At 34.5% G+C, this 15,852-nt stretch overlaps 1 protein-coding gene across 1 annotated transcript in view; it reads right to left on the minus strand.

The window, feature by feature from the left end:
- Nucleotides 1-14,760, minus strand: part of LOC134268805 (cyclic nucleotide-gated channel rod photoreceptor subunit alpha-like) — a 29,154-nt gene extending 14,394 nt beyond the window's left edge. The window contains exon 1 of the mRNA XM_062751081.1: nucleotides 12,568-14,760. Coding sequence (XP_062607065.1) covers nucleotides 12,568-13,930 — 1,363 coding nt within the window. The 5' untranslated portion in view covers nucleotides 13,931-14,760. The remainder of the gene's footprint in view (nucleotides 1-12,567) is intronic.
- Nucleotides 14,761-15,852: the final 1,092 nt, after the last annotated feature.

A 15,852-nucleotide genomic window follows, 5' to 3' on the forward strand; every position in this document is an offset into this window, starting at 1 on the left:
TTTATGACCAATAGAATTCAGACCCAACATCAAAACCTTTTACTGACCATGACTTTGAATAGAGGATCAGCATGACCCAGATGACCTAAAAAGCTGGTGATTCCATTTCGTCTTAATCGAGAAATTCTTTGCAAGCCCAGTAACCAAATTTGGCAGAATGTAACCGAAGAAACATTCTCATTGAAAGACTCTCAGTATTTATTTAGATTTTCTATTTTTGTGAATACATTTAAAGACACCGTCATACAACTTGTAGTGTTTGTTCTAAATGTATCCGGAGTCATCACTCTCGCATTTCAACTGCATTGTGTATAGTAGTTCGTTTTGATGATAATATCAATTATTATTAATTTACATTATTTCTATCAAAAGATCATATTTCATTCGCCGACCACTATCCATTACGAAAGGATTTAACACTTTCACGTGGGACCAAGAGACCCGAGGAGTCGATTCGTCTGGGGGTCGGTTTCCGCTTGGTATCGCTGTTACACTCCATCTCTGAACAGGGGAAGTAATTAAGATTTTTAACGGCTTTCAGCAATAAACCCTTCGGATATAATATCTATAGAGACCCAACAGTTCTTCTACGATGACAATAGTTAATGAGGCGTATTGTTTTATTCAATATTAAACAGTCGGGATGATATAATGGTAGGATTTACTGCCCTATCATGTAACATTAGTTATTTCCCCTTGTAAATTTCTGATCCAAGTTGCCGTATGCTTGCAATAAAATACAGCATATATATCTCTGTATTAAGATTTTTTGAAATTTGATTGATTTTTGAGAAGCAGAATGAATCGTTGCTAACTACAATCTGGAAAAAAAGATATATACGCATATGTATAAAAATTATGCTTGGGTGAGTATATTATGGTCTTGTGTCTGTCACGTGATCAGATGATATAAATAGTAAGTGCTTGCTGCTATTCTACAACTTGTTTAAAGGAGTTGTTACTATGCTAAATTATTTGTTCAATGATATGAGTACCGAGTAGCAAGTCACATAAATATCATGTTGATATATATAGGCCTTGTATATTTTGCCTGTTTGAAAGCGATGATGCATATGTTGATATATTTTGTCTGATGAGTACTATGATATATATATAAAATGTGTTATACTAGACTGTATGTTGTTTGAACGAGTGCTATAATGCACATGTTGATATATGTTGTCCAAATAAGTGCTATGAAAAAAAAACATGATAAAAAAAAAACAGTGCTTAGAAAGAGTCAGGCAGAGATTCATATCAACCCGACCCCCTCCGGCAGAATTTTTGACATAAGATGTAAAGGTATATAATTAAAACAAAGTTTTAAGCGCCCCTTCTAACCCAAGCCGAGAAAAATCGAACCCGAGACTGCAATACGTTTTATGCGGAAGCCACAGGGCCTTCAAATAAGATAATATAACGACGTTCGCCAAAGATGAAGATTAGAAAATAACACAAAGAAACATTTTAGCCTGCGTTGCAAAAAAGAAAAAAAAATCAAAATCATTAAATTATTATTGAATATGACAAAAGGGCTTTGAAACCAAGGGCATTAGCCCTACACAAACAATGCAGGGACCGATCAAGTATCATGATATGGTCGTTTACAACTGTAGAAGACATTGTTATATAGAGAGAAAGAGACTCGGATGACGAGTAATCGGTTTACAAGATGTTCAACAAGTACAGTCTACAGCAGAGACCATCGGCGTGGAGCCACGGGATTCTAGACACTGCAGAGTGTTTGGACCAGTAAGATTAAATCCAAATGTTTGCAAAAATATCGATCGGTAATGGTTGAAGAGAAAATTTGAAAAAATAATATGACGTAATCGGAAGATGGAAAAAAGGGTGACACCAAAAAGTCAGCATTGGCTTCAGAAAGGTTGCGAAAATATAGGGATCACTTTCGTTGAAGTAACCTAAATTTTGGATATTCTTATCTTTTCAGTGTTATTTTTATACCTAATTTAAAAAAAAAACTATACCGATATAGCATGTACCCATGTGATAAAATTGACAATTGTGTTCTCAGCAGTTTAAGAAAAATTTGGGTTTATAATGAACAAACCAAATCAACATTTTCTCAAATTGATATCATTTATGAATTTCTTTTAAATTAAAGATTTTAGGAGCTTTATAAAAATGGTTAAACCACAAATAGGCATTGAGGCCTAATACAGTTAAACAACAATGCGATACTACTCGTCACTTCCGGCTTTTTTTCGGTTTTCTCAGAATAACCACATGTTAACAAGGTCCATTCTAGAGAACGGCTTATGGCGATAAGATATTAACGAACAATGACAGTCAATGACGCGTATTAATTCCTGGTATTAGTTTTGTTTATGTCTGTAAGGTTTTACCAAGGGATTTATAACTGAGTGCTTTGCCCGCGTACGTATGTGTACATCATTTACCGCTTCAAATGGTAATACGGACATTTTCGTTAACCTAAATAGAAAACCGAAGTCTCAATAACAGCTACTGCGAGAAATAACATGTCTTTCATTAAAGATTTTATAGGTGATTCTAATTGATAAATCTGCAAAATCTATCTATATTAAATCTCATAAAAAATGAACATTTTCTTGTCTTAATCAAACTGTATATTCATAAAACCTTAGACGTTCCGTTCGTTGTTTTAAAAAATTGTATCACTTCTTTCTATTAAGGCTGTTGCTGAACACTGCAGTCCATTTTTTCATACAAAAGACACAAGGATCACAAAATGAAAAAAAATAACACGTTCGCTTCTGGCAATTGAAAACTTTTAAACCTAAATACTTTATTTATTGAAGTCAAGTCATTGAATGGACATCTGGCAAGTGCTACAATTATGAGTTGGTTCCTTTTCAATAAAGTTGATGTCTGTATTTTTTAATTCATCTCTTAAGTAAAAAAGTCTCGTTGAAGTCTCGTCATGGCAGAAAAAAGAAAAGAAAATGGATGTCTTTATTTATAAGAGTAAAAATATCAGTTCGGAAAATTCTTATTGATCTTATGATCCTATCAGATTCGATTTTTAGTGCTACACGAGCGCATCTATTCGTTAACCGAGAAAAATCCCCCCAAATGTAATTTCCATTTTCAGAATTCTCAACAGCATTTGGTTGAAGTGATATTATAAGGTAATAAAGTTAAAATATGTATCATCTGGGAATAAATCCTTAGGAGTAAAACAGCCAAATCGATCTCAGCTAGTTGTCTGTATAAGACAAAAATCAAATTTTTCATTTTGTTCTTTAGTTAAAGTACAATTGCATAATGTATTTTAAAAATGGAAAAGATAGAGATAACAAACAGGTGATCGATTTAAAATTACAAAAAATACAAATCTGTAACAGTGCATAAAACAAGAACCCCCTGGAACTTCCAGAGGTGAAATAAGATGCATGTGAGAAAGCCTTCCCTGCCAATCGGTCACTACCAGAATGGACGCTATGTATTGAGCAGGTAGAAAGAGTATTCCGGAATCACATTTCGCAAAAAATAAATATTAAATAAATAAATAAAACAAGTTCACAACAATTGATATGAAATACGTCAGTCAAAAATATTACACATTGATATGATAAATTTCCTGACAAAATTATTACAAGGACAAAAGAATTTACGAAATCCTGATTTTAAATGAGGATGTTGGAATCACTGTGACGTCAACTTATCTGACAGTAGCCTGCCTCGAAAAAAGATGTTTTTGGCGTCTTTTATTCAAATTTTAACATGATTTCAAAGTTGGTTTAAATAGGGCCGGACGCAAGATGTAGAGAAAATATCAGTGTGTCTGCCAATAAAAAACTAATAAGTGAGCCAGGCAAATAAAAGTGTGCTTATCCTTCTTTTAGTGATAATACTAGGCTACTTTTTATAGATTTATTCAAAATAAATTTCATCTTTTTATTTGAAGACAGATTTGCAATTAGGAAGATTGAACGAGTTCATAGTATTAAAGGACTTTTTCGAAAAGAGTCACGATTTATGCAAGCTGGGTAAAGGGTAAATAGAAATATGGATTTTTAAAAAAAAAAAAGTTATTCATACTTAAAGTTTCTAATCATCGATAATAATTGACAAAAATGTGACTTATTGTGTATTAAGAAACACAATGTATTTACTCCGATAATTTGATAACAAAATGCATAAACATTGTCATTTTTCACTTAATTTCAATTGACTCTGATTAAAGATTACTTTGCACTAATTTTTTTTTCTCGAAAATCTTCTTTATGGAACTGTGATTCTTCCCTTTCTTAATTGATAAGTCTTCATAAATACATTGTTTTCCTGAAAACCCGTCAGACCTAAACTAAAAACACCGCAGTTAATGGCCCGTTTGAACCCTGGTTGTCGTTGTGCTAGAATGGCCTTTTATAGACTGTAAGTGACTTGGCTGTATTTAAATCTTTGAAATAGAGTTCCTGATTGGATTCAGGCCGATCTAATTTCATTGAACTGAATAGCAAACATGCAATATATTTCATACCACGAGATAAGCGATAGCGATTAACCTTCCGCTTGGAATTAAAACGCATATTCTTCCGCGGGCGACCGCGCTGCGAAAAAATAGAAATCGACCAGGAATTCGATCGATCGGATAAAAAACGGATTACGGAGTCGAAAATTCCGCAAGGACCCAAGCATTGCAAATGGTTGTCCAAATAAATTGCTGTCTGAAGCGTCACCAGAATGATATATACGTGATTGTAAACAAGTCGTTATTTCAGGAAACAGATTTATTACGGCACGTGGAGCATCTTAGAGATTCGTACGTTTACTATGTCGCTTTGTTCATCTATTTCTAAATGGCGAAGGGGTTAAAAAGTATTTGTACGAGAAATATATCACTTCTACAAATCTTTAGAAAAAGAGAAAAATATCACCACCACAAATCCTTGAAGAAAAATAAAAATGTTCCAAAAATGTTCCAAGTGATTGATTTTTGTTTCAGGGATGTGCAGTACATGTGCTTAGCTGTAATTAACATGTGGTATACCTAGTACTTTTTTTTAAAAAAATATTACTTAATTGGGTACCCGACACCATGCATTAAAGAAAATATTCATCTATATCTTATCCAATATTCCCCTCTTTCAGAAATAATTAACACAGACCTTGATTCTATTCACATATTTACCCAAGTGAATATTTAATTTCAAGTAAGAAAGAAAAACGCTTTATTTGTCGTAAACTCGCATCCAGGCAAACTGTGATTCACCTACAACCCTACACATGAAACAGTCAACTCAGATGAGTCTTAAGTTGCAAAGGAATTTTATCGTATAAAACGATCTTTCGGAATTCCCATGGGTACCAATGGCGCCCCCTTATAAGCAGACCTATTTTTGTATTCTTATGAAGCAGAATTTATTCAAAAATATTTACATGAGAAGAGAAACCTCTTGCTAACTTAATATTTAAATATATCGAGACGTTTCATCCATTTACAATGTTCATTCTCATTCGTACGTTCATTCGATACATCCGTTTGAAAAAAAGATACCTCCGAGTGTGACACATCTGTTTCATATTTGGATACTTTACCCTCGTTTAAAGTCAATATTTCGCATTTATGGTCGATACCTTGACTTTGTCAACGAAGAACAATCTATCATTAAGTCGAATGCTGACTGCCTTTTTTCATAAGAATTATCAGGCCAGGGTAAGGGTTAGTTATTTAGTGGGTATGACAGGCCGACAGGGGATTCTTACTCCTTAATGGCACCCGATCCTAACTTAGGAGCATTACAGGTCCGTGTTTGCTCCGCTCCCAATTGGTTTCAATTGACTTTTGCGCTTAATTACTGTTCTTTACCTCCATATTTCATACTAGTAACCCGTTTCCGACATAGAATTGAACGGTTTTCACATAACCAATGGTTTGGAGTTGAAGTTATATTCAAACTCTAAAATTATGATCTTCTTCAACAGAAACCATGAGGAAATAGAAGATACCCTAAAAAGTAATCAACCTCAAAGTTCATTGAAATAATACAGATTGGAAGAAGAGCATCTAAAAACATTGAAGATGGGATCAGGTGCCATGGCGGAATAAGAGTCCCCTGCCGTGTGCTCCTTGTGTTGTATGATTTCAGGACTGTATGTACACTTTCTCAGAAATTACAGTTACTATATTACTAACGTTTATGCAACCACAGAAATTGAACATCACATACCCTAGCGCTTTCATTTGCAGGAAAAATATTTATATGTAAAACATAAAATACATCTATTACACGTATATAAATTCTAAAGAAAAATGCTGTTTTCTGCAGTTTTCGTATTAATACTGTTAAAACATTATACAACCGTGATTTAATCTTATCCATTATTACTTCTAGATGAATAGCTTTATTGCTGAACATGCATTTTCTTCAAAACATGTTTTTTAACCTATAAAAACACAGTATATGAAGTAAATACATATACTACATCAATAAACTAATTAATTTAGCTTTGTTTGTGATACGATACATTTTAAATTGATGTGAACTGTGAAAAAATACAAGAAAAAGCAGAAATTAAATAATTTTTTTTTAAACGTTTGAAAAGGTCAGCTCCCAGAAGTATATTCTGTACATTTTTTAAAAAGAATAGTTTATCTGATTTTCCAGGAAATTTATATTTGTTTTCGATATCCCTCGGGCAACGTTAAACCAAAACCCGGACCTCTCTAGATTTATCAAAACGTGTGAAGATTGATAGCAAAAATTTTTTCTTGACAATTTCCATTTATCAACAGAAGGAAAAGTATCTAAATGTCGATTGAAGCATTTATAAAATCTTAAAGTACGCCTGACTTTTTGCGATTTAGAATAATACTTTTTAAGGACAGAAGATATAAACAGGTTTTTTTTTCTTTGGAGGAGACTTAATATCATGTCACAGAATTAGAAAAGTGAATAATTCTATGAAATTTATCTCCTTTGACTTAGAGAATGAAATACGTATACCTTCCATTTTCCCCCAAAAAGTACACAACTAGAGTAATCATTTTTTTTATTATTAAAATTAATTTTTATTTTATTTTATTAAATTGTTTTATCCACTGGGGCCGGTGAATGAAGTGATGAAAAGTTGTTAAAATTGTCAAGAAGTGTAGCAAAAATGTAGAATCTAGAATATCAGGCAGACTTCAAATTCTTAATTTTTATATTTAAAAAAATTAAATTTGCAATATTTACAATGAACATGTGTCCAAAAATATATACCAATCCAAGCGTCTATTTTTTGTACAGGTACATATCTTTTAAAAACCTTTTCGCTGGCTTTGCCATCTGAGCCAACAGCTCGATTCAAACCAAACTTGTTAATCCTGAAAGTGATGTCAATGTATGTAATATGTGTACCTCCTATTCGTTATTTTTTAACAGTTACATGATATGTATTCATTGAAACACGGCATATAAAATAAGAGGCGGTACAAAGTTTATTTCGTATGACAACTGGACCACAATTTGTTCGATACACACGCATATTTATGCTGTACAAACTTGCTTTTAGGATTAGAGTTTGGAAACAATAGAGGGTAGAAAACTTAAATAAAGGACGAATATTGAAAATCTCAATGACCATGCCAGGTCATGGCCCTCAAAGCCAGATGAAATGAGAATATCCACAGGTGAGCCTTATAGCCCAGGACTTTTTTGTTTTCTATCTCACTTACCGGTTTTCTTGATATGTAAAGACAACAGCAGGTTAAATTAAAGATGGATTGTAATCGTATAAACATAGCAAAAAATTAAAAACCTGCATAAAAGTGTTTATGTTTGTGTTCTGTGTCTAGGTAACATATATAGATAACTTTAATAAACCACTAGGACAATCAAGAAAAGGATTGAATAAGAAAAAAAAAACTGTAATGCGTTTTAGTTTTATGTAAATTTTACGAATTTAAAAATCTTTCAACTATACAAGTACCCGAAAGTATGATTTTGGAGAAGTGCATTTACAGGTATTATCCAATTAATACATTCAGTTTACTGAATAAATATTGTTGAAAGTATAACATCGGTAAAGTAAGTTTAATAAATGAATCATTCATTTTAAATTTATGAATGAACAGATGTGTAACCCTGCAGCACATAGTACGTTTTCATTATTTTTAAAAGAACAAAGAACAATGCTAGCAGTATTTGGGTTGAAGCCTTTTTTGATACAGCCAAAACAAACTTGGCACAATTAATACACTGAGCAGTTTATGGATTTTGTGTTTTAATTAGCTTCATTATTCAGTAACAACTGGGCTGCATTCTCTAGCTTTCTCTCAGAAATCGACGGCAAAGAAATCATCCACACAGCATTAATTTTAATCCACTTTGTCTCAAAATTATGGTGCGCGTGTTTCTTGATGGCGATCGCGGGTTGAAATTCGTGACCATATATCGCACTAATCCGTTGGGTTCTTCGAGAAGTTCAATCGAACGCGCTAAAAGAGTTAGCTTAAAGGTTCTTTATTAGAATATTCTATACGTCTAGGCAAGTCAGTTCCCAGGGGGTTGGTATTCTGGTGTGCTGCACGAGAGAAATCTAGAATACGCGCCCAGACCATTTACGATTTAATAACCTCTAGGAAATTAGCTGAATGAATTTGAGACGTGTAATTCTGTGTAATGGGCTGCTAATTAAATATACACGGAAGTTTAAGTTTTGTAGGATAATCATGCTAACAATAAAATGGTACACATCGAGATAATCTGAATAATGATGAAATATTGTTGGAGTATGAGGTAAGGGGATAGATTAAAGGTCAATGCGTAAAAATTGTACGATTTTTTCAAAACCAAGTCACACTTAAAATTCGGTGTTTGGGGGATTTCCTCAAATTCATGTATTCCTTGATTTTTACCCGTTGTTCGATCAGCTTAAGGAGGTGAGGAGGGAGGGGGACAAATTCAATATCTGATCTGATCTGATCTGATATAACTTGATTCTTTTGATATAATATCTTGTGCTGTCAACTATCATTTAGGAAAGAAAAAATTCATACATTTTAGTTTTAAGATTTAATCATTTTTGTATATCTTTACATGGAGCTCTTCTTTTTAAGGAGATCAATAATTCAATATGGTCTAAAAATGGCCACAAACACCCAGCCCTCTTAATCTGCAACAAAGTGCAACGTGTAGCAACAATAAATTCGATAGATAAACAACACCCGTTACATTCACGCATATAAGTAAACCGGCAGAGCTGGGAAATACTAGGCTATGAAAACACAAAAGTATTGTATGAATATCGGAAATATGACACTGGTGATACATTTTACTCGGACTGGGGCGAAATGACTAGGAAACAGATGTTCGAGGTATAGATTACCTTAAAATGTCAATCGGTCATTTACAAAATAGACGTCACACCGCCGCCCAGTGTTATGTTCCTTAGATCTTCCTCCCTGATGTAATGAGATCATGAAGAACAGATGGGAATCAGAAAATGTTATGAACATAAATAATACTTATAGAGAAAATAAAACTTCTTTGCAGTACATGCTTCATATAGATCTAAAGCGATACGTTTCCCACTGGCTGACATAATTCTGAATTCAGTTGAAATTTGTGATAAAAAAAAAAGATGGAGAAGAAATCTAATTTTAATCCGGAGAAGCTTGTGATGAATCCTCATTCCTCGTGCAGTTCAAGGTTGTCCAGCACATAGGTGGCAAAAGATAGTTTCGGATTAAGTATTATAATTATTATTAAGTAAAATAGAGAAAGATTTCAAAGTATATAAGAGATAATTATATTGCAAGATTACTTAATGTGTGCAATTTGAGTTAATTTGTATCCTTGTTTATTTTATTGATATATGACTCTTTAGTGTCCTACTACATGTAATTTTTATGGGCTATGGAGTAGAAATACGAAACTGAATTTAAAAACCATTCTTCCGGAATTTCCTCAGAAAAGCGGGTTGGGTTCATAGGATAAACTGTAGTTTGAAACGAGGTGGTTGACCAATTATGTCTTGCTGTTCAATTGTATGTACACGTGTTGATCTGCATTTTGTGTGGTAGCTTAGGGAATTACCACGGGACTGGGGGAAGTTCCAGATCTGGTGAAATAGTGAAAGTACTAGACTAAATTTTCATGAATTTTTTACATTGCTCCTGTACCATCATTTGGGTTCATTGTGTAATTTCTACACCTTTTGTTCTCTAAAAGCTTCAGATTCCTCAAGGGACTAGACCATACTATTGTAACATGTAGAGAGAATTAAACATTTTCCAATAGACATTTTACAACAGCTCAATATTAAGGAAAACGTCAGCCAAACGCTAAAAAAACCTGTCATCTTCCACCATAGTAAAAAACAAAGTCATGTTTGTAAACCGGCAAATACAGAAAACCAAGAGTATAGAGCATCTTGCCAGGCATTTGCAACAACTTACTTATTCGAAAATACACTGAAAATGAAAAAAAAAAAGAAAGAAAATAGAGTACTTTTCATAGCTTGAATGTACGTGTACCTTGCGTATTGACTTTGGGTGTTTTGTTTATAGGGCCTTACGTACTGCTATCTGATTGTAGAAGCTGAACCGGAGGAAATGGATGGTTCAGGACCTCTGGCTCCTTAACTTACGGACAACTTTTACGTCATGACTGTCATACTAGATGACGTATTCCCAGAATCAACTTCCCTTTGATCCACTTCCTTTATTTTATTCAATGTACTTATAGCTTTTTACTACTACCAATAATAAAAAAAAAGCAATCCTTTTATACAATGAATAATGATAAAAAATTCATCAAGCAATAGACGGACGTCCTCTTGAGAAATTGACGTGAATGTCAAAACCTGATCACTGCTTAACAAAAACATTAAATATTAAAAAACGATAATCATCGCAAAAATACAAATAAAGAATTTTTATTGCAATCTTTCTTTCTCTGATATTATTCATTCTTATCGCCCTCGTTTCTATCTAAATCTGAGAGATCGGGATCGATATTTTGAACTATCCCGAGTACAATTCGAATTAAGACTTCATTATCTTTGGCATACACTGATACAGTGGTCCAACGAATCGACGGGACCAGAAGTAAGGGTAAAACATCGGCCAGAGAGAGGAATTAAATGTAGTGCATTATCGCTCAAAGCAGAAGATGCCCTTCTATTCCCGCGTATTTGCATTCTTATTACACAAACACCCAAGATAAATTCCGGAAATACATTTGCTGTTCTGTCGCTAAAATGGAACGGAATTGCTTCTATATTTAGACTTTTATTGGAAATGGCTGCTCGTTAGACGCTTGTTTATCTTTAACAGCAAGTCAAGATCGCCTGTGATGTAAAATTCCTGATAAAAAGCAGTGTGTAATCTTCCATAATCGTAGCAATAATATGGTAGTGGACCATTCGAATACGTTTTTTACAAACGTTTACATGATTTTGATTTTAAACCTGTAAACCTTTTGTTATTTTATATCATTTTTCTCATATAGAATTAATAATGCATCCTCTTCAATATAGTTGTAAAAAAAACACTAAAATAAAGAAATCCATATGAAAGGGAGAAGGTGTTGGCCATATTTTTCCTTATAGTTTTCCCTCCAATATTGGAAAGCCTGTCATAATTATGGATTTAAACTCTACTTTGAATTTTTGGTTGTGTACCATCCTTTTCAGTATTTTTCTTTCTTTATTTAAAATCTTTTTTTATGTACTACCATTAACTTTTTAAAAAATTTCTAACTGATTGAATTCTTATCAGCCTAATTCTGTTATCAAACATCCGAGTCGCAGATGCAATTTAAGTAATGCGTGTGATTAATGATAGATAAATTGTATCAAGATGCAGCTTTCATTGCATCATAAGATTTTGTGAAACGTCAGTGAGCACATTTGGGGTTATATTTAACTGAAATTCACACAGTATCTTGTATAGTCCCAGGAAAATATAACCTTCTTTGGACCTGCATTATATTATTTTTTGGAAGATGGAAAACAACTGGTTCATTTTTCTTTGTATCTGTTCAGGGGATGTGAATTTTGTGGGATGTTTTCTGTACAAAGATATTGAAGCATCCTTAGAGGTTTCTAGTTAATCCCCTTTCATTATTTTTCAAATATTTTTTCCTCAAGGTTCAAACGGCTTGGAGACCTTCGGGTCGATGACTGATTTCATTTATAATATCTAAATGACAACGGCTTGGAAATCAATGAATTCAGAATTGTATTTGTATTAAAAATGAACTAAATCATTTGAGAGTCGTTAAGTCTCAATACAAATGGTAATGCATGATGTTTGAGGAAGTAGAAAGACGGGACTTCAAACTTTGTATTGATGAAACTGAGTCTTAATTTTCAGATTAATATGTTTTGGGTTCATATCAGCGAATATTAATACAAGGAAGTATCCTTTTTTGTCTATATATTAATTTGTAATAAAAAGGAGAAACGGTTCATGAAAGTATAAATTTGTTATTGATGATGTTTTATGAAAATGATATGATGTCACAGTAATGATGACGATGAGCTTTATGATGACGATGATGTCAATGATAATGAAGATGATGATGATGAAGATGATGGTTATACTAATGATCATAAAATAAAAGAACATACCTTGGAAGTCTTTTCTGGCAGCACTGATGTTGGTTACAATATTGGCAATATGTCCCAAAACGGTAGCAAAAAGAAGAAGCCCAAAAATCATTTCAAATATAATGAAACAGTATTGCTGATTGGTTGCTGGATTTGGCAAATTGCCAATCGTAGTCAGTGTTAAGGTGCTCCAGTATAGCCCCTGTAAATATGTCCTAAATACGTCATCGGAATCTTTCGGAATCTCCCATGTTCTGGAATCTGGGTCAAGTTTCGTTGCAACAATAGAATACAAACAAGCGTTCCAGTGAAACAGAGCCAACAAGTAATGCATTAAGGTTGCTGTCCTCATGAGGTTTGGGTAATTTGTATGACGTTCAGTTCGGTCTAAAAACGTCCAGAATCTATAAACCTTAACAAGTCGAAAACAACGTAAAATTGAGCAAATTCCAATGGAGAGATAAAGAAAGTCTAACGGTAACAGGCATAAACAATCAATGTAAAAGATAGTACTATTTGTGTAATGTAAACGGAGTTTGGTCGTGTCTGTCTGTAACACACCGTCTTCCAGATACCCGGTCCGGAAGTGGAAGGCTACATCTAAAATATAAAGTAAATCCGCCGTGTAATCAAGCGTGAACCACATCGCTAAGCTGTCACTGTCCACTTCGCGGAAAGCAAAACGATAAATTATCACCCAAAAATTGTACAGAAACGCAATACTGACGATGGACGACCACCAATAGGCAAGGCGACCGGAAGGATCAAACACAAAGGTCCAGTTACATCCGTCACGATCAGATGAATTTGTAAGAGTTTCGAATTTATCAGTTCGATGGCTCTTTTTGCCGAATTTCTCTTCTATGTCTTTCTTCCGCTGTTTTCGTAGTTCCCGCGGTGTGATTATATCCCCTGAGCGAACTTTTTTCAGCAGTTGTAGGTCACCGCGAGCGGCAAAACTTTTTGAACGAGTCTTCCTGTCTAACCGCGTGCCGAAAAGATCCAGCAGACTGTTTTTGGACGTAGACCTTGATTTCTGCTCCACAGTTCTATTGGAATAGGCTGGCGAAGATAAACTGATTCTACCGGTCAGGCTGGAGGAGCTCATTCGATCCCCCACGATACGCCACCTAGAATGAGGAGCCGAGGAATTAACGACAGCAGAGTTTGATGGAAGATGGCGTGGTCCATTTGCAGTCTGGTTGGCCATCTTTTCGTTTTTGTGATCATCGTTCGGTAACGGTTTTTTCTCTTTGTTTATTACAGTTAATTCCTCTTCCGCGTTTTCCTCGTCTGTGTTGTCGTCTGCTTTTGCACAAGGTGTATATTTCACTGAAACACCAGAATCACTAGCGCGCTTGCGTGCTGTCACCGTGATAGACATCTGCAATTAGAGCAAATATTCGTTTCTTTTTCCTGATTATTTGTTATGCATTCCGCTGCTATTTGTTTAGCATAGTTATCATATTTGATGCGTCCAGGGCGTATTGGGTAATACTCTGATTAAAATAGGAACGACTATCTTTTATCCACAAGTAATCGTAAAACAAAGTAAATCCTGGTCCTGGTCGGTGCTAGTTCAGCAGACAGTGTAGGCCGATGACTTGGAGAAGGAGACAACAAAATATGACACTAAAAACAGCCAGGTCATCAGCAAATGTCCATTAAACGGAACAAGTTTTAAAGGAATTCCATGTAGAAAATACAAATCTCAGCCAGGATTGGAATTGGAAGTGAAGGCGCTGAATTTTCCTGATGATTCGAGATTTTGGAAGTATTTGAAACGTACACAATAGTCGGGAGACATATTCTTTTTATCAGATCATAGTGAACAATCCTTACTTAAGAGGTTATTGCACGCAATTCTGTCACAACCGCGAGTTTCTTGTTTTTCCAGACGATCGTCTTTTTTGGCGGGAAGCTACACACACACTTAGTATAGTAACATAAAATTATTCTCAGCTTCCGCGGTAACATATGGTGTTTTCTGAGCTAAGTCGCTCGCTCTTTTATCGACAAAACTTCAGAATCTATTACTGGATATGCTACAAATTCCACATTTAACCACTGTCACATATTCCTCTCCTCAGTGCTAAGCTGACCAACGTAGTGTATTGCTGGTATCTGTATAAAAAAATAAATGATGATGAATTAATGAGCTACCAGGATAAATGCGTATGTACACAGCATCTGATGGTGCACTGGGTGAATATACTGTCAATTAATTGTCAATAAAATAACGATATATCACGCTCGTTTTCTGGGCTGACGTATTGACAAAAAGTTTGATGATGAAGATGGAGACATCATCGAATAGGAGTATTTTATTCGTTTCCTCTTTGCTCAAAACTTATTCATCAGTACAATAAGAGTCTCAAGAAAAATATGAGATCTAATGTTAGGAAATGTTGGGAAATTATTTCTCTAGAAAAAACAAAGATTATCCAAATCTAATTTAACTCTGGTCATAACTCGCCATTTCATCCGCTAAAAGGAGACATATAGTATATATAATGTATCCTAAGTCAGAGTGAACAAGAGTCTTATGGGCCACAAGGCCCACCTGGGGGGGGGGGCAAGGCCATGAACCGAGAACAGATTTACGTAAAACTTATTTGACAACCTGTTGTGGCCCCGCCCTTTACCGGATAATGAAATAATTGTCATGTGTACATGTATTAAAGAAGCTTTCACTTGCAAAGATTCATCTTTCCTGGTCAAGTGGGTCTTGAATCATACAGGTCTATGGTTGTAGTGACCAATACAGGTCAGTTTGAAGAATGTTTGTACATCAAGGTTAGTTTGATTTTGAAAGTTCTGACTTTCGACAAGAACAATCCGAGTTCCAATCTGTTCCATGAAACTATCGAAAATGTACACGTTATATAATTATACAGTAATGTTATAATTCATTCTATATACAATAATTATTTATGACTGGAATAGTACGATTCAATTTAACCTTGGACTTTCAGTAGGGCGTGACTTTCTCGACACTATGTTATTAACGTCTCTCAAATGGCGAATAGATTCTCATTGGTGAAGAAATTAATAACATTAGCAACTTTAAATTGTTGTTGACAACGATGAGCCCCACCTATCTGCCGTATGAAACCCTGTCATTGCATCAGTCATACACTCGTTGACATTCGCCGGAATGTATATTTCAACAGTATATTTCAACATGAAACGTCGAAAACACCACGCCTTACTGAAAGTACAAGGTTAATTGAGAATTGTACTATCACTGTGCTTTGTATTTGTCAGGTGATGACCTCTGACTCCCTAAAACATTTACGCTGAAAC

Source organism: Saccostrea cucullata, unplaced genomic scaffold (genome assembly GCF_032062105.1).
Source record: "Saccostrea cucullata isolate Sc308-1 unplaced genomic scaffold, CSIRO_AGI_Scuc_v1 ctg762, whole genome shotgun sequence".
NCBI classification, from domain to species: Eukaryota; Metazoa; Mollusca; class Bivalvia; order Ostreida; family Ostreidae; genus Saccostrea; species Saccostrea cuccullata.